Source organism: Mustela nigripes, chromosome 12 (assembly GCF_022355385.1).
Source record: "Mustela nigripes isolate SB6536 chromosome 12, MUSNIG.SB6536, whole genome shotgun sequence".
Taxonomy (NCBI): Eukaryota; Metazoa; Chordata; class Mammalia; order Carnivora; family Mustelidae; genus Mustela; species Mustela nigripes.
In genome coordinates this window covers 145618843-145637160 of record NC_081568.1, presented here as the reverse complement: position 1 = coordinate 145637160, position 18318 = coordinate 145618843, and the positions used below count along the sequence as shown (strand labels likewise).

Genomic DNA, 18318 nt, shown 5'->3' with positions numbered 1-18318 from the left:
TACCGTATTTTCCCTCTTGGGTAGCTGTCACACCCAAGCCGATGGCTCCATTGCTTGTTACAGGAGCTTCTCAAAAGACCCACCCCGTCTTCCCTGGAAAACATCAATAACTTGTGTGTTAGGATTTTGAATCCCTTAGTCTCAAAATCCTCCCCTTGATGGTTTCCTTAATCCTGGGCTGGTATATTGTGATTCTTATCATTCTCAGCCGGGCCCGAGCATTGGAAGACAAGCCTTAAGCCAAACGTCCAGTTCTCAGTGAATTTTCACTTTACCTTACCCTGTCTGAGACAGGGATGTGGTGTCCTCTTGATCACTGTGGTAAGCAACAAACTCAAGCTTCATCTCATCAACAAACTGTGTTTGTGATCTTGGTGGAGCCAGCTTTTTTTTTTTTTTTTTTTTTTTAAGGTTTTATTTATTTATTTGACAGAGATCACAAGTAGGCAGAGAGTCAGGCAGAGAGGAAGCAGGGGAATCAGGTTCCTTGCTGAGCAGAGATCAGGATGTGGGGCTGGATCTCAGGACCCTGGGTTCATGACCTGAGCCGAAGGCAGAGGCTTTAACCCACTGAGCCACTCAGGTGCCCCTGGAACCAGATTTGTTAGATTAAAAGGTGGTTGCCTGGTGGGGTCGGTATATTTGTGTAGAGGAACTGTCAGATGATGCAAAGTGGGGGGCAAGGTGCTTCACTGAGTATTTTTACACTGTGAATGCATTATCTATTAAAAATGAAATACAATAAAAGTAAATCTTACTTTGAACAAATAAAAATATAAGATAAATTCAGGGGTTAATTATTAAATCACTAAATTTCCTTTCAATGCCATAATTCCATTACAATTTCACGTTGTCCACTAAGAAAGTAATTTCCAAAATTGCAATACGGAAGGCAGCTGCTCGGTTTCTGTCCCGTTGTAATGGGATAGCTTTCAAGTCCCCAGTTTATCGATTCACCCATATTTCTAGCACTGATTTCAATTAACATTTGTCAGAGCTAAAAATACAAATTTTATTTAGAGCCCGGGACTATTTTGACAGAATGATTTTCAACATTGTGACTTTTTAGCACAGGAGACTGTGGTTTTAATTGGAAAACCAATTACTTTAACAACTATTCTGGTCCTGCCCTTTAACATGATTTATATAAAAAGAGGCCCATATTTTTGGAAGGTTATAATGATTATTATGATTAGGGACGATTAGTGACTGGCAGGAAATCCAGGTGTCCCAGGGAGCATGGCTTCTAACGTCAGAGGACTCTTAAGGTCCTCTCAGAGCCTTGGGAGACTGGAATTTATAGGTCTGTTGCTGAAGTTCGGGAGTTGGAAGTAATGGGAAGGACAGGAGGAAGGCAAGGAGGGGGGTGTGGGGGGGAGAAAAAAAAAGGGAAAAGAGTGGAATTTGTAAAAGCAGTGGGAAATAGTAGCAAAACTGACTTTGGTAGTTTTTGTCAGGACCATAGTTTGTTTTGCCTTTTTTTTTCTTTCTTCCTTTAAAGAAGGTATGGAGGGAAGGAGCTAGATTAAAAGATGAAAGACAAGAAAAGAAGTGATACCTTGTTAGGATAGGCTATGGTTAAGTATCACGGGAAAGTAAGCCCTGTAAATCTTTCTTTTTATGATCTGTCAGCTACAGTGGAGAAATGACGCAGAGATAAATGAAATGAACCCTGATCCCTTAGGTTTTATTCCTCAGGATCCACATTTTTTTTTATCTTATTTGATTTTTAATTTAATTTTATTTTTTCAGTGTTGGATCCACATTCTTTAGGTACCTCCTTTTTACCTTATTAAATCTGAGGGTAGAAAAAAAGAAATGATTAATTTTCAAAGTATTGTAACATAGGTCTTGCATTTGCATAATAATATGTTTTGTTTGAGTGGCATTTGCAATTTGCCAGGGGCTCTCAAACCCATTCTTATTCCTGATATTATTCACTGTTGTCCGTGTATGGCAAGTGGAACAAAGAATGTATTCTTTCTTTCTCTCACAGTGTTTTTTCCTTTCATCCAATTAATATTTCACATTTACTCTCATCTTTCAGGCAGAAGTACTTATCCTGCTTCTTATCACTCAACACAAAACCCAATTACACATTCCACGGAATTTTTTGCAACCCTTGTCCTGTTAAGCACGACCTCCGTTGGCCATGTCAGTTCAGTGCTTTGCTTATGAACCGCTCTCTTCATTCACAATCATTTAATTTTTTTCTCTGTAAACTGACAAAGGCTGACATTTGCATATTGGCATGTGGGACTGAAGTTTCTAAAACTAGGGGATTCGTTCGTCCTTTGTGGCTACTGAAGCAGTTGGATTGAAATTCTTTTTATCCTGCCCTTGATTCTGATGAAAATTTGGAGCCCCAAGGGCCCTAGGTTTAGAGAAAAGAGCACCCCGCTGCTAGCTGGGTCTGTGTTGCCTGGAGCACAGGAGACGCAGCCTGGAAGGGCATCTGCCTGAAGACTAAGGATGACTTCCAGGAGAGAACTCATCCTAAGAGGGGATTTGAACACCGCCTGCAGTCTGTCCATAGCTCTCTTTCCTCCCTGGCCTGTGGGTATTTATCTGCCTCTTCGAAGATAAGAGAGAGGTTGATAAAATCAAGAAATAACTATGGTACGACTCACCATGGAGCTCTGTACCTTGGGACACGTGTGGGCAGGGGTCAAAGTATCTTGTAGACACCACAGGTTTTGCATAATTAAGTGGCTCTGCCTGGTGGCCAGGGGTTGGTGACTAAAAGCTGACACAGTGGTTACAGGGTAGTTAAGAGGACCTCATTTTGAGCCTCGTGATAAGCCTCCCTGTTGTCACCTGGCATTGGCCACCGAGAGTTTAGAGAAAACACTAGTAAAGAAAGATTTACTGTTGGGGCGCCTGGGTGGCTCAATGGGTTAAGCCTCTGCCTTCAGCTCAGGTCATGGTCTCAGGGTCCTGGGATCGAGCCCGGAGTGACCCCCTTCCTCCCTCTCTCTGCCTGCCTCTCTGCCTACTTGTGATCTCTCTCTCTGTCAAATAAATAAAAATCTTTTTTAAAAAAGAGAAAGATTTATTGTCACAAAAAGACAATTCTTTAGACGACATCCATTTCTTAGTGTGGGATTGGGGTTGGGCCGATTTACATGGGTCTGAAACTTGGAAAGATTTCCAAGTAGGAATCTCGGTAATTACTAATTGGATTTGGCAAGGAACTAGCCTAATTAATGCTAGCTTTCATGCCAAATCTTTAACTGTTTATCAGTCCTTCCCAACAAAGAGTTGGAGCTCGCTCCCAGTGATTTCAGTGAAAGTAGCAGTAAAATCCGAGGTAGTTGCAGAAGAGTAATATGGTTCCTGAAGGAAACGCTGACAGGTAAATTGAATTTGCCAGACCTTGAGCAGACTCTATATCCACAACATGCAGGGGATAGGGAACTTGATTGAGGAATCAGGAAGGTTCTTTAGCAAGAGACACTGGTTAATTTTAGGAGGAATATAGTACAAAAATGATTTAAATGACTTCCATTTTTAAAAAAAATATTGATTTATTTATGTGATCTCTACGTCCAACGTGGGGCTTGCATTCATGACCGGAGACCAAGAGTCCCACCCCGTACTGACTGAGTCAGGTGGGTGCCCTAAAATGACTTCTAAAATTTTTTTTCTAAAGATTTTATTTATTTATTTGAGGCAGAGACAGCGAGAGAGAGCATGAGAGGGGAAAAGGTCAGAGGGAGAAGCAGAGTCCCTGCGGAGCTGGTAGCCCCATGCAGGACTCAATCCTGGGACTCCAGGATCATGACCTGAGCTGGAGGCAGTCGCCCAACCAACTGAGTCACCCAGGCACCCCTAAATTTTTTTTTTTTTTAAGTAGACTTCACACTGGGCTCATGACTGTGAGAACAAGACCTGAGCTGAGATCAAGAGTCAGATGCTCAACCCACCGACCCACCCAGTGGTCCCTGACTTTTAAAATGTTAAAGATTGGAAGAACATAGGATCTCTACCACAGCTCTTTCTGTTGTCACAACTGAAGTTTACACCTACTAAAAAAAAAAAAGAAAGACCCCTTTTATATCTATGGGAAAAAGTATCCAGGGGTGCTTGTGTGGCTCAGTGGGTTAAAGCCTCTGCTTTTGGCTCAGGTCATGATCCCAGGGTCCTGGGATCGAGCCCGAGTCGGACTCTCTGCTCAGCAGGGAGCCTGCTTCCCCCTCTCTCTGTCTGTGCCTGCCTCTCTTCCTACTTGTGATCTCTCTGTCAAATAAATAAATATCTTAAAAAAAAAATTCCAAATATTCAGTGAATTATTGAATGACTACTGGTCCCTGAAGGTCTCTTCCAACTTTGTGAGATGTACCATTGTCGTAAGAAGAATATTTTTGCTGGCCTTCTGTGTTTATAAAATCTCTTCTTTAGAATCGAGGTTTTGTATTGGTTGATGTAGGTATTTCTGGGCTGGAAACTAGGATGTGGACTAGATGACAGTGAGAATTTATCCCAGTGATAGAACTCTAGTATTTTCCTCAAAAAATAAAAAAACAATTTCTGTGCATTCCTGATCTCCAGGGTCCAGAAGCTCCCTCTCTGGTAAGGAGAGGGGTTTGAATTTGGGTCAGTTTTTGGTTCTCTTATTCATTTTCTACTATGGCTGGGGAAAAAAAAAAAAAAAAAAACAACAAACAAGACTACTCTACCTTGATTTGTGTATTTCTTATGAAGTGATAGAAGTATGGGAGTGCTTTTGGTGGAAAGTACAAAAAAAAAAAAAAAAACAACAACACCAAAACACACACACAAAATAAGTTGACCAAAGATTGATTTACTTATGAATGTTAGTCTTTCTACTCTCAAGACAATCCCCTTTCCTCTACTTTGATTATTTGTTCCTTCAACAAATGTTTTTAAATTTAAAACAATGTTATGTATGTATTTATTTATTTGAGGCAGAGAGAGAGAGAGACGGAAACAAATTCTGCACTGAGCATGGGGCCCCAGGGCAGGGTTTAATTTCAAGTCCCTGAGATCATGACCTGAACTGAAATTAAGAGTCAGATGCTTAACTGCCTGAGCCATCCAGGCGCCCCTGTTCCTTCAACAACTATTAATTGGACATCTGCTATGTGCCAGAACTATGGTGTGTGTGTAATGGGGGGCGAATGTTTACAGCTGGAAACAATGGAGACATGGTCTCTCCTAGAGCTATCTGCCTAGCGAGTGGGACAATCAAGGACTTCTCTCCCCTTTACTAGGCATGGGATCTTAGATAAGGCACCTCATGTCATTTGCCTCAGCTTCGTCGAGCATACATCAGATGAAAAATGCCCGCTTCTTAGAGCTGATGGCTGTATTATATGGGATAATATGTAGAGTGCTTAGCAACGTGTCTACCACAGAGAAGAAGGAGTGCCAATGGGTGTATTATCCTTTTCTGACTCTTGAACCAAAACAATCTGTAAGACAGTAACATTATGAGCAAACCTGAAAGCAACTCATTCTAGAAATATGATTGAGGCCACCCCATTCTCCAGCCTTTGTCCTGCAGAAGACTGCCCCTTTGAATTTGCTGAAAATTCATTATAGCTGGGACAAGGGAATGAGGAATGACCTTAAGTCTTCTGTCAGTCAGGCTCACCTAGTAGAAGGGCATGCTGCTCTGGGATAGCCAGGTGCTAAGCTGACTCATCTATGTCTGGGGTTCCCAGGTTCCTTTCCAGAGCCTCCTCATGGATAAAGTCCACTATACGCCATTGGCATTGGGGATGGGAAGTCCTTCCCTCTTGCCCTGCCACGGGGACAGAACGTGGCAGAATTCAGGACACAGCCTTGGGGGACACTCAGGCTCTCATCAGAGAATCTGAGGTCTAGAATACACACCTGACAATTCCCCCTAACTTATATATCACTCCACCTCCTAGTCGTATACCCCAATAACTGTGGGATGTAAAGAAAATAGTCTTAAAATCAAGGAACTGGAAATCAGCTTGGAAGTCAGGAGAGAGAATACATATATCACAAAAAGTGAGCTAAACAGGCCAATAACAACACTAGATAACAACATCTGTTTATTGACCTAGTATTGTTCACTGGGCGGCAGGTTAGGGATTCGGATGTCGGTCTTCGGGAGCTTATAGTCTAGAGAGGAAGACAGGACCAAAGCAGCAGTCACAAAAGAAAGGTCAAGACTTCCAGTTGCCATAATGAAGGTGGTTTGCTCCTGACAATGTCTGAAGGGTCACAGGGGAGGACAGAGAAAGAGCTAAATATGAATGAGAAATAATTGCTATTATTTCTCTCCCTCCAGTGGGGCCGTGACTGACCGGTGTGTGGGGAGGCTTGAGATGGGTCTCCAGGATACGCCTGTCAAACTGACAAAAGAGGGGCAGCTCTCTGCTGGTGCCTTCAGCCTGGTGAGGGAGGCAGGGCAGGAGGAGGTAATGTGGTTTGCAGAGGAAGCCCAAGATGGACCTTGAGGGGGACTATTGACTTCGAAGACCAGAGTTCGAGTGTCCGCCCGGACGCTCGCTGCTCTGATGATTTGTATTCATCACTTCACTTCTCTGGGCTTCTCTTCCTTTTGCATAAAATGGGGGAGTGGCGCCGGGTAATCTGCAAATGTCTTTCTGTGTGTGCACCTTTGTCCAGTTGCCTCACTGGGAACACAGGGTTAATTTAAATAACGAGAATCTGAATGAAGGCTCATCAAGATTTGGAAGATAGGATTTCTTTTCATGCCAGAACATGCAATGTGGAAAAGTATGCTCCATCCTAGGTATTTCTTTGCATCCTAGGAAATTTCTTTCTAATCTCTTGCAAATGTTTCACAGCTTATATATTCCAGAAAGGACACTTCTCCATCCCTCTCCCATCAGCCATGGGCTCTTTGTTGTTTTTATTGCCTTAGGGAGCCGGTCCTCGATTCTGCTTCACAGACTTGGAGAAAAGGTGGACTGGCGTTTTTTAGTTGTTTCTGTCATTTCGGTGGAGTTTTCTCCATCTGGTCCACACTGAGCAGAAACACTCTTCTTTAGACTTCTCAACTTGCACTTTTTTTTTTTTTTCCTGTTTTGCAAAAGCGATATGCCGTACACCAAAGGTCACTGCAGGCTGGGGACTGGCTTGATCACATGCGGTGTTTGCCATGATGGACCGGACATTAGAATTTCTATAAAGGAATGAATTCTGTTCTTTTCTCAGAGCACTTTCCTTCTGCAGCCTAAAAGGCTACATTCACACGGAATCAAAGTGACGATCTGTTCATTATACCTTGCCTTGGAGGTACTGCCTCTTAAATTCCAGAAATCCACAGTAAAACAAATAAAGCAAGTGCCACAGTCAAGGGAGTCACTTGAGTCCTTGGGCTTCCCAGTGCACATGAGAGTTGTGTTTATACTCAGCTGCCATCCATCAAGTGTGCAATAACATTGTGCGTTAAAACACAAGGCACACACCTTGATTTAAAAGTGTGTTGTGGCTCAAAGATGTTAGCCATTATCCGAGCTTGCCGCCTATGCGTCATCATCGCTCATCACGGAATCACCATAACGAATGTCCTAACAATGAAAAAGTTTGAAATACTGCCAGAATGACTGAAAAAGGAGAACATGCTGTTGGAAAAAAAAATGGGGCGGATAGGCTGCGTGGACTCGGGGTTTGTGGCGATTTGAAATGAACACAGTTATCTGCAAAGCGTGATAAAATGAGGGATGTCCATTCGATGCTACTGATCTTTGTAGATCATCGAAACGCTGAAAACCCAAAGGCTGAAAATCTTCTCTGTAGTTTGATTACTGGAATACCCAGATGGCTTGCCTGCATTGGTTAGGGTCAATGGACAAGGAATGAAACTCTCCTTGTTTGGTTTGGTAGTTACAAAGGGAGTGATGTGGCTTCTTGCGGTCCCAGGGAAAAGGGGTCCGTAGGTGCTCATGGCAGCTCTGTTTTCATGCACCCAGGTTTTCTTTCATGTTCTTTTCTGCAGTTCTGCAAATTTGAGAGTGGTGGTGCTGCTGCCCTATTCTTGCTTCGCTGTTCAATGTCACAGCTCTGGGCTTTCCCTTCCCTGGATCATCAACATTTGCAGCGAAGTAAAGGAACAAGAGAGCACCATTCAACACCATGCCTCAAGCCAAGGACTTCTAAAGGTCAGGGAGAACCAGCCAGCTCCTGTGCCCGGCGTCCCACAAGATGACCAGGTGCCCAGCTGGGTTGGTGTCATTTTTACAGGGAGGCATCAGATCCTGGCAACCGATGGGTAGTCTGATTTGTGGAGGAAACCCAGGGCTTATGTCTTTCATTCCAGAAGGCTCTCCAATGTCCCCCATGGCACAAATCAGTTCAGGGAAAGGACGAATTAACCCTTGAAAAAAAGCAGAAGGAGGGGAGAGCTCTACAAATGGGTGGAGAGGTTCGATTTCTGTATTCCCAAAGCCTAGGAGCAGAGAGGTGTATAGGTATTTTGTGCAGAAGCATTCCAAAGACAGATGAGAAGTGCATACACCTGCCTCTGGGGAAGGGCTTAGTGTGCCTTGGGTGGCCCAGATCAGTGAGCAATGACTGTTTCTGCCCATTCTCAGGGCTCACCATGGAAACGGTTGGGGTGCACAGGGTTCTTATTGTGAGGCCTGGCTCTCTCTCTTCTTTCCTCCCAGGGCCAGAGGATAAGAAGTCCCTTCCTGCATCCAGTGCTCAGAAAGTCACATTGGCTCTGGTTCAGAGAAGCCTGGCCATCAGCAGGACAGGGTAGCTGTGACGGGAGCCCATCCCTCAACCCTAGGGACCCTGCTTTCACGCAGATCCCATCTCAGTGATCTTGGGAGGGTCTCCGCTTTGGCTAGCTTCCACCTCCCATAAGCCTGGGTGCAAGGAGACCGTCCTTAGTTGTGTGTGTCTCTGAGTTCAGGCAATCCATACTGTTCCAGGGCGAAACAACACTACCCATTTCTGACAGCTTTGAAGGCAGACCCCTCCTGTGAGCTGTAAATCACAGGCACCCCTCTCTGCCTAGTGCTCTGGAGGAATAAAAACGAAAAATACAAAAGTGCAGGCTGAGAAGCAGCACGCGGGGGCGGGATCGTCTGGGGAGTGTTTCCAGGGAACTCTGGCAGGAGCCTTCTTGCTCATGAAGGATTTCCCCGGCACCGCGCCTGGGCAGGATAACAGATGGGCTTCTCTCTGCCGCAGAAGGGAAAATACCTTTTGTCTTCGCCAATGCCCTTCACTGCGGGCCAGCAGCTAGCAGGCACCCCTTCTGCTCCTGGATGTAGTCTCTGTCAAGAGGCATCTGATTTTTTTTTTTTCTCTGTAAGAAGAGAAATCGTATTCTCACGATGTTCTGCTCCCGAAAGCCGTCAACCGTGAAGAGTGCCCTGTCCTTGTTCAGAGGTGCAGTTTTGGAACGATCAGGGAGAAGCCAAAGGCATTTTCATTTTTAGAGACTGTCAGAAAACATTCACAGGCTTTCTGTTTATAACATATGGCCCCCCACACCCCCCAATCACAGCCCCCCTACTGAGGGGCCTGACCTCATTTTTTTAAATCTTCAAGCTGGGAGCATATGTGAAGATTAGCGACCCGAGGATTTAAAATGACAATTGGAAAAGGTCTCCCTCTTTAGAACCAGACTCTGGGCTCCTGGTCCTCTAATGGTCCTGAGTAGACTCTAATGAGGGATTCAGGCTGAACCTGGTGGTTTTCAGTGCAGAATTTGGGCTTATCCATGTGTTATATATTCACAAGTCTTGTAACGGCTCTCTCTTCGAGCTATGATTCTTTTACACTTTCCTGCTTTTCTGCCTTCTTTTTTCTTTCTTTACCTCCTGTCCTCCTCATCCTTTCGGATATTTTCAATCCATCCCACAGGTTTTAAACCTCACAACTGACCCATTTTTTTTTGGGTTGATGTTGTTTCTGAGATAGATATTTTTGAAGATCTGGCCAAAGAAGGAAAAAAACCCAAAACCAAAAACAAAAACCACCCACTCTAGGGCTATATTCTCCAACTACCTGATAATGATCTATGTGGAAATAATCCCCATGTAAATCCAGGTGGGTCTTCTAATCTAGGAAAGCAGTTGGGTCCTGAAACTGGTTGGTCAAAACAGTTTCCCAGTGCAACATTTGTTACCAGTGACTTTATCTGCCTGTGCTCTTGTCAAGCTGCTACATTGTTTGCGCTCTCCTGTTCCTAATTCTTCTTGGTGGCAAGGATGGTCTCACTCATTTTCATACCCTCTATGGTGACTGGTAGACAGATTGGGACTTCAGCTAATTTAATTCAATTCATATAAAAAGTGTGATGTGTCAGAGAGCTGGGGAAATGATTCATGTGCAATTGAAAAGGGCAAAACCATTTCATTTATGGATTTCTAGCTACTAAAGTATTGATTGGAAAGATGAATCTTGCCAGCCAAACTAGTTGGGAGAAGTGGATCCAGGGAATCATTCCAGGGTTCTGTTATTTCCAAACTGCTGCCAGGCATATTTGGAGAATTTGGGAAGATTCTCGGAAACCTACTAGCTTCTGAAAGGAAACGTCCAGAGGAAATGTTTCAAACACTGAAGAATATTTTCTTAACTCTCATAATGCCTGAGTGGGAAAAATGTGTTTACTACAAAAATGTTTTCTGGGGATGGTGGTGACAAAAAAGCCATAAGGTCAGTTTTTTTGGAGGGAACAGAAATTAGAATTAGTTTTCATAAAACTTTGTCATTTGTATGGAATCTTTGATGAAACTGGGGAGTCTTCCCCCCCAACTTATACAGTGCACAAGATATTGAAGACTATGAAGAGAGGGACAAACAGTGATTGATTAACTGTCATAATTAAATAATTAGAATTTATATTTTCCTTAGCATCAGATTCCTTTCTAGAAGGGACTGTGTTGGTCGCTGTGTAAGCCAATGACTGGCTGGAGCTGGTATGTGAGGCTTGAACAATCCTGTTTGTAACTCACATTTTTTTTGTCAGTTACTTTCTGAGGATGGTGGGTTTAGGTAACTGGAGAGCTCTTTTTGGGCGGGGCGGAAATTTGCAAGCTCCAGACAAGAATTGAGTTGCTTAGGACAATAGGGAGGGATTTAGAAAAACAAAGGAGGGAAGCATGGTAAAGCATTTTAGTGCCCAGAGCACAAGTGGAGGGGGAGAAAACATGGTCTCAGGAGGATATTTTTTAAATATATAATTTATCTTATATCTGAGCTTTAAAAAAATTTTATTATTGAAATATAGTTAACATACAATGTTATAATAATGTCAAGGGTGTAACCTAGTAATTCAAAAGTTCTATACACAAATCACTGCTTACCACAGGAAGTGTAGTCACCATATGACGCTATTACTATATTATCGACCGTATTCCCTAGGTTACCCTTTTTATCTCCATGATTTTATTTATTTATTTAAAAAGATTTTACTCATTTATTCGACAGAGATCACAATTAGGCAGAGAGGCAGGCGGGGCGGGGGGGGGGGGGGGGGAAGCAGGCTCCCCGCTGAGCAGAGAGCCTGATGTGGGGCTCCATTCCAGGACCCTAGGATCATGACCTGAGCCGAAGGCAGAGGCTTTAACCCACTGAGCCACCCAGGCACCCCAACGTGATTTATTTTATAACTGGAAATTTGTACCTCTTAATCCTCTTTATCTATTTTGTTTCTATCCCCCAACCCCACAACACCAGTTTGTTCTCTGTATTTAAGAGTCTGTTTTAGTGTTTCTTCGCTTATTCACTTGTTTTGTTTTTTAAATTCCACATGTAAGTGCAATAATGTATCTGTTTTAGCATGATTACTCTCTAGCCCCATCTGTATCGTTGCAAATGGCAAGATCCCATTCTTTTTTATGGCTGAGTAATATCCCATTAGATATCTGCGCCACATCTTTTCATCTATTCATCTGTCGATGGACACTCAGGCTACTACCCTATCTTAGCTCTAATGTTGCAATAAACCTAGGGGGTTCATATAACTTTTCTAGTTAAATACCCAGTGGGGTGCATATATCTTTTTTAGTTAAATACCCAGAAATGGAATTGCTAGGATCATATGGCAATTCTATTTTTATTTTATTTTATTTTTTATTTATTTGTGTGTGTGAGGGGGTGGGGTAATTCTATTTTTAATTTTTTGAGGAACCTCTAAACTGTTTCCTACAGTGGCTGCATTAGTTTGCTTTCTTACCATCAAGATTCTTTCTTCTCCAAATCCTAGCCATCCCTGTTATTTTTTGTGTTTCGGATGCTAGCCTTTCTGACGGGTGTGAGATGATACCTCATTGTGGTTTTGATTTGCATTTCCAGGAGGAATTTTTTAAAAAGATTAATTTATTTTATCCTAGAGAGAGCAAGCTCAAGCAAGAGGAGTGGAGAGGGGCCGAAGCAGAGGGAGAGAGAGAATCCTAAGCAGATTTCCTGCTGAGCATGGAGCCTGATATGGGGCTCAATTCCATGACCCCGAGACCATGACCTGAGTTGAAATCAAGAGTTGGCCGCCTAACTGACTGAGCCACCCGGGCACCCCAGCAATTTTTTAAAGTGAAATTTTGTTGCATGTTGTAAATCCCCTTTCCACCACCCCTCCCATCCCTCTCTCCCTTTCAGTCTTCAGTAAAATGTGTGTACTCACAATGAAGCTGATTTCACTTGGTTAGGAGTATGATGAGTGTGGTGTCATGGTGGGCACATGGGTCAAGACTGCTCACGGAAGATGAGATACATATATATATATTCAAGGAAACTAGTTCTTTTAATCTTCTGACATATGTCATATATGAGGAAAAAATTGGCCTGTTCTATTTAATGGACATAGCATTGCTATATTAGCTTCTAGTAAGCATCCATTACTTGAACCCTATAGAATATTCTTTTTTAAAATAGATTAAAATATATATATATATTTATTTTATTTTAAATTTTTATTTATTTTTATTAACATATAATGTATTGTTTGCTTCAGGGGTTCAGGTCTGGGAATCCTCAGTCTTACATAATTCAAAGCAGTCACCATAGCACATACCCTCCCCAGTGTCCATCACCCAGCCACCTTCTCCCTCCCCCCCTTCCCCCAGCAACCCTCAGTTTGTTTCCTGAGATTGAGAGTCTCTTATGGTTTGTCTCCCTCCCTGGTCCCATCTTGTTTTATTTTTTTCCCTCCCTTCCCCTACGACCCCCTACCCTGCTTCTCAAACTCCTCATATCAGAGAGATCATATGATAATTGTCTTTCTCTGACTGACCTACTTTGCTCAGCATAATATCCTCTAGTTCCATCCATGCCATTCCTCAGGTCTTAACCTCTGGAACCTGAAAATATTACCTTATCTAGAAAAAGTGTCTTTATCGATATGATTAAATTTAGAATCTGAGAGTGGGAAGGATTTAGGATCTGGAATCACCCAGGTGGGTCCTAAATGAAATTGAATGTATCCGTATAAGATAGAGGTAGGGGGGCGCCTGTGTAGCTCAGTTGGTTAAGCATCTGCCTTTGGCTTAGGTCATGATCTCAGGGTCCTAGAACTGAGCCCCCCCCCACATTGGACTCCTTGCTCAGCAGGGAGTCTGCTTCTCCCTCTCCCTCTGATGCTTCTTCTGCTTGTGCTCTCTTGCTCACGTTCTCAAATAAATAAATAAATAAATAATCTAAGGAAAAAAAGCCAACCAAAAAAACATTAAGAGATGGAGGCAGAGAGAGAGCACATAAACACAGAACAGAAAGCCACATGAAAACAAGGCAAAGAGATATTTGAAGATGGTGGCCTTGAAGATCAGAGATGTGACCATAAGCTGAGGAAAGCCAATGGCCACCATAAGGTGAAAGAGGCAAGGAATGGATTCTCCCCAACTGCCTCCAGAAACACACAGTCCCGTTCGATGCTATAATTTTGGCCCAGTGGTACAGATTGTGGGCTCTTGGCCTCCAGAACTGGGAGAGAAGAAATTTCTATTATTCTAAGCCACTGAGTTTGTGGTAACTGTCACTAAAGCCAGACCTTGGTATGTTAATGGTTTAGTGATTCCTGACAGTTTTTACATCTCAGTGAGCACACAACTCAAAATGATATCAATAATGTTAATTACAAAGATTCAAACATATGATCCCACCAAGATGGAACTTAAGCTGATTGCAAATGGCTAAGTTCAGTTCAGAGTTTTTGAAGAACTGCTGTTAGTTGAGGTGTTTCGCTTGTGAACCCCAAAGTGTATGAGGGACCTGATGGGGGAAAAAAGGCATAAGGGCCAACTGGAGGAGAATGTGAAGCTATACCACTCAGCTCTTTGATATGTAAAAAGTCTAGTAGCAACCTAAGAGCTCCATTGTATATTAACAATACGCGATTTATTTTGGGCACAGTATTTGCACAATTCTCGGAGGAAAGAGGTATAATTATGAACCACAACCTGCCGTAGGATGGCTACTTACATGGTATTTGAGTTCTGTTCAGCTCAGAACCACTTACACATCTGTCCCCTATAGTGTATCAGATATAAGACCGGTTACACACGGTTCATTCTCTAGAAAATTGAGAGAGTCACATATTAAACCAATGTCTGGTTCTGAAGTTCTGATTAAGGTGACACATGAGGTCATAATCACCCTTGACAATTCCCTAGGAAGGCACCACGTTCGTTGTCAGTGGATCAACTCTCAGTTCAACCACATGATTTATTCCTAGCATTGAATCAGGCAACTTATTTCTTTAGTTAAGCACTTGAAGAAACACTGGGCTTACATAGAAGGCCCATTTCATGAGAGGATTGTTTTTAACATTGGGAGTATACCTGGTGAGACTTGGATTGGAAAGGGAGCGTAATGTGTCCCGTGTTCTCTTTCCTTCTAGAATATTCCTGAATGATGGGTGGGAACTCCCTGCTTTCCGTAAATTGTGGTCTGTTTCTCTTCACTTTGCCAAGTGTGTCTAGTGACTCTGAATTAAGTTCTCCGTGATGGGATGACAATTTTTGCCCTTTTGTTTGTTCATCTGTTCACATTTACTGATAGATAGTAGGGACGGGTAGTAGCTGGGGTTGCTGAGGAAGTGATTTCTGTTCATAAGGAGATTACTGTCTAGTGTGGACATCAACGTGCACGTTGTGGTATGTGGCATATGAGAGGGTGAGCATTGCCAACAGAGTTCAGAGAAGGGAAATCACTTCTGGTGGATGCAGGAAAGACTTTATGGGGGAGGTGGTCTTTTAGCTGGGTCTCACCAGCACAGTGGGAGCTGAAGATGCAGGGAAAACTGTGAAATGACTTTCTACATGTGGGTAAAGTGTGAGTGGGGCAAAGAGCGCTTCAGGCTTGCTTAGGAAATAGCCCTTTCTTAAGGCAGGGGAGGAGGGACAGAAGAAGAGGGAGAGAGAGAGAATCCCAAGCAGGTTCCATGCATAGCATGGAGCCCAAGGCAGAGCTGGCTCTCACAACTCTGAGATCATGACCTGAGCCAAGATCAAGAGTCAAGTGCATAACCGACTAAATCATCCAGGCACCCCATGGCCCTAGTCTCTTAAGAGGGTTTGGGCCGAATACTGAGAAGGATTGTGTCCCCATCATGGAACAAAATTAACTTTAGACCACATGTTGCTCTGGTTTTGCCTTAAAATTTTTTAAAAATATAAGACCTACAAGAATCCTAGTGCTGCCAAGAAACTTAACCAGATCCCAGAATAAAGCTCATAAATATTGGGTCACCTGGGTGGCTCAGTCAGTTCAGCGTCTGCCTTCGGCTCAGGTCATGATCCCAGGGTCCTGGGATGGAGCCCCACATCAGGCTCCCTGCTCAATGGGGAGTCTGCCTCTCCCTCTCTCACTCCCCCTGCTTGTGTTCCCTCTCTCACTGTCTCTGTCAAATAAATAAGTTTAAAAAAATCTTAAAAAAATACAAAAGCTCACGAATATTTACAGACATGCAAAAGCATTCAGCACCCAACAAGGTAAAGCAGATGTTGTGTCCTCCACCGGAGGCCTCTCCTCCTTCTCTGTTCTCCATCCATCCCAGAATGTTCTACCTTCAGGACCCTGTGGCTTGACTCAACTCAGCCCCAGGGTGATGATGTATATGGCTTCCTTTTAAAAAATGGCATCAGAGTCTAGTTCTGTGGTAGATACACTTGCCAGGTAATAAAATGGTTGCACGTTCTCATCATCTGTGCCTGGCTTTGGCGGCCCTGCAGAATGTTATAAGCTGGCCCACAGAGGTGGTGCGCTCTGACGACCCTCTGGAACAGGAACATTTAATTTCTGATTTATTGGTACTGGAGGTGGAGGAAGCTTTGGGAGAGCGCTCTCATTTCCTTTCATTATTCCAACTTCGCAGGCCTGCAGCCCATCTGCTGGAAAAGTTAATGCAGGAGCCGGAACAATTAGCAAGGAATGAAGATCTTGTAAAACAGCGATGGGTAAAGCCCAGGAGGGGCAGCGCTGGCAAATTTGGGACGGAGAGGAAGTGGCAGAGGCGACAGATGCGTGCTTTTGCGCGAGGACACGGCTTAGCTAATTTGCATGCTTGTTGGCAATTCATTCTGAAAATATTGTGGGAGAGAGACCAGTTGGAGATAGTTTTAAGTAGAATGGTTCTTGGCGGGTAGGTTCGAAAAAATTGAACTGTATTGACTCTGGAGACATGGGCACAGGGGCTGAAGTGAACAAGAGGGAGAGAAGGAAGAAGCATGGGGAGAACAGAGGTAACTGTTAAGTCCAGCCTGGTCTAGAGTCCTTGCGTGGCCATTGAGTAGCTGTGCCAGTGTGGCTGGTTTATTTCATGTGGCTGAGCCTTGTTTCCTCATCTGTTAAATGGATACCTAGTATCTCAGAGCACCGTGTAAAGATTCAAATAAAGCACTTAGTTGGAGTCTTCTTTTTTATTTTATTTTATTTATTTGAGAGAGTGAGCAAGAGAGCACATGTAATGGAGAGGCAGAGGCAGAAGCAGGCTCCCTGATGAGTGAGGAACCTGATGTGGGGCTGCAACCAGAGACCCTGGGATCATGACCTGAGCCAAAGGCAGACGCTTAACCCACTGAGCCACCCAGGTGCCCCTCTAATAACAATTATTAAAGGAGAGATCATACCAGCCCGCATTAATTGTTATTTGGGGATGCAATCATAATAAGAAAAATCCACGGCTCCACATAGTTTCTCAGGTTCATTTTACTGACATTGCTCTGTTAGGATTTTCTTGGAACCCGGCTTTGTTTCAGGCGTCATGGTAAGCGAGCCAGAAGGGGTCAACTGGTGGAGATGCTTTTCTGAAGTCTCTGTTGCTTTGGTTTAGGCATTTCCTTTCCACAGCCATCTGGTTGCTGAGTAGAGCAGGTGTATGGCTCATGTTGGTAGCCGAGAAGAGATCCAGAACCTCTGGGATGATTCTTAGAGTTGTCATTCAGGAGAAACACTGGCATGTGAGTAAGATGCCGGGTTGATCTTTCAACAGTGACTCTAACCCAGGTTAGCACAATGGGAAAGTGATCACATCACATAAGACTCCTCCCTCTCTCCCTCCCTTCCTTTCTCTCTTTCTCTCACTCCTTCTTCTTCCTTCCTTCCTCATTTTATTTATTTGAGGGAGAGAGAGAGAGAGTGAGAGCAACTATCTGAGAAATTAGAAAGGTTGGCTTCTGAGGACCAAAATGGAGGATAGGGTTATGAATGGCTAATGTAAGGATTATAACTTCTAGGAGTGAAGGAGAAACATGATTTATTGGACCAAGAACCGAAGACGGGAAGTGTTCATGAAGGAGATATGTTAGCAGACCTGAGAACATGAGACTTGGGTATACGTGAACCAGAGTAAGATGGGGACTCTAGGAAAAGGCGTAGGTGGAAACAGATGGATGGTGAATGGCTTTGTCAGAGAGAAGCAGGCAGGATAGTAAGTCAAGGGGGTAAACCCCTAGAGATGAGAGGTGGGGGGGGGGCGGTCAGAGAGGTTTAGGGAGAGCAGCATCACATATCAGAAATAATGACTGCTCTGAACACAGAAGGCAATTCATTCTCTGAGCCCCATGTACTGCTTCCTATTGGTGAAGGAGCCTCTGAGCCCTTGGCTGTTGCCTGTGGCCAGGAACAGGTCAGGACTCCCAGAAGAGCTACACCCCTTAACAGGATGGAGAGCAGAGGCTTGTTGCTGCCATCACTGAGCGTCCTGGAATTTGTAAACCGCTCCTCCTTGGAGCCGAACTATGGCGTAGGAGTTCAAGGTTCACTCTTATGCCCTTGCGTCTAACTTGAAACCAGCGGGCCATTATTTAGTTCTGGATTTTGGTATTTGCAGGGAGGAGTGGAAATTTTATGTTTTTGTTTTAAGTGATGACTTCTTTTTTTTTTTTTAAAGATTTTATTTAT

At 43.6% G+C, this 18318-nt stretch overlaps 1 protein-coding gene across 1 annotated transcript in view; it reads left to right on the top strand.

Moving 5' to 3' along the window:
* The window catches only part of LOC132027619 (uncharacterized), a 132608-nt gene that overhangs the window by 92154 nt on the left and 22136 nt on the right, over positions 1-18318 (top strand). Inside the window, exon 3 of the mRNA XM_059416395.1 lies at positions 7964-8126. Coding sequence (XP_059272378.1) covers positions 7964-8126 — 163 coding nt within the window. The remainder of the gene's footprint in view (positions 1-7963; positions 8127-18318) is intronic.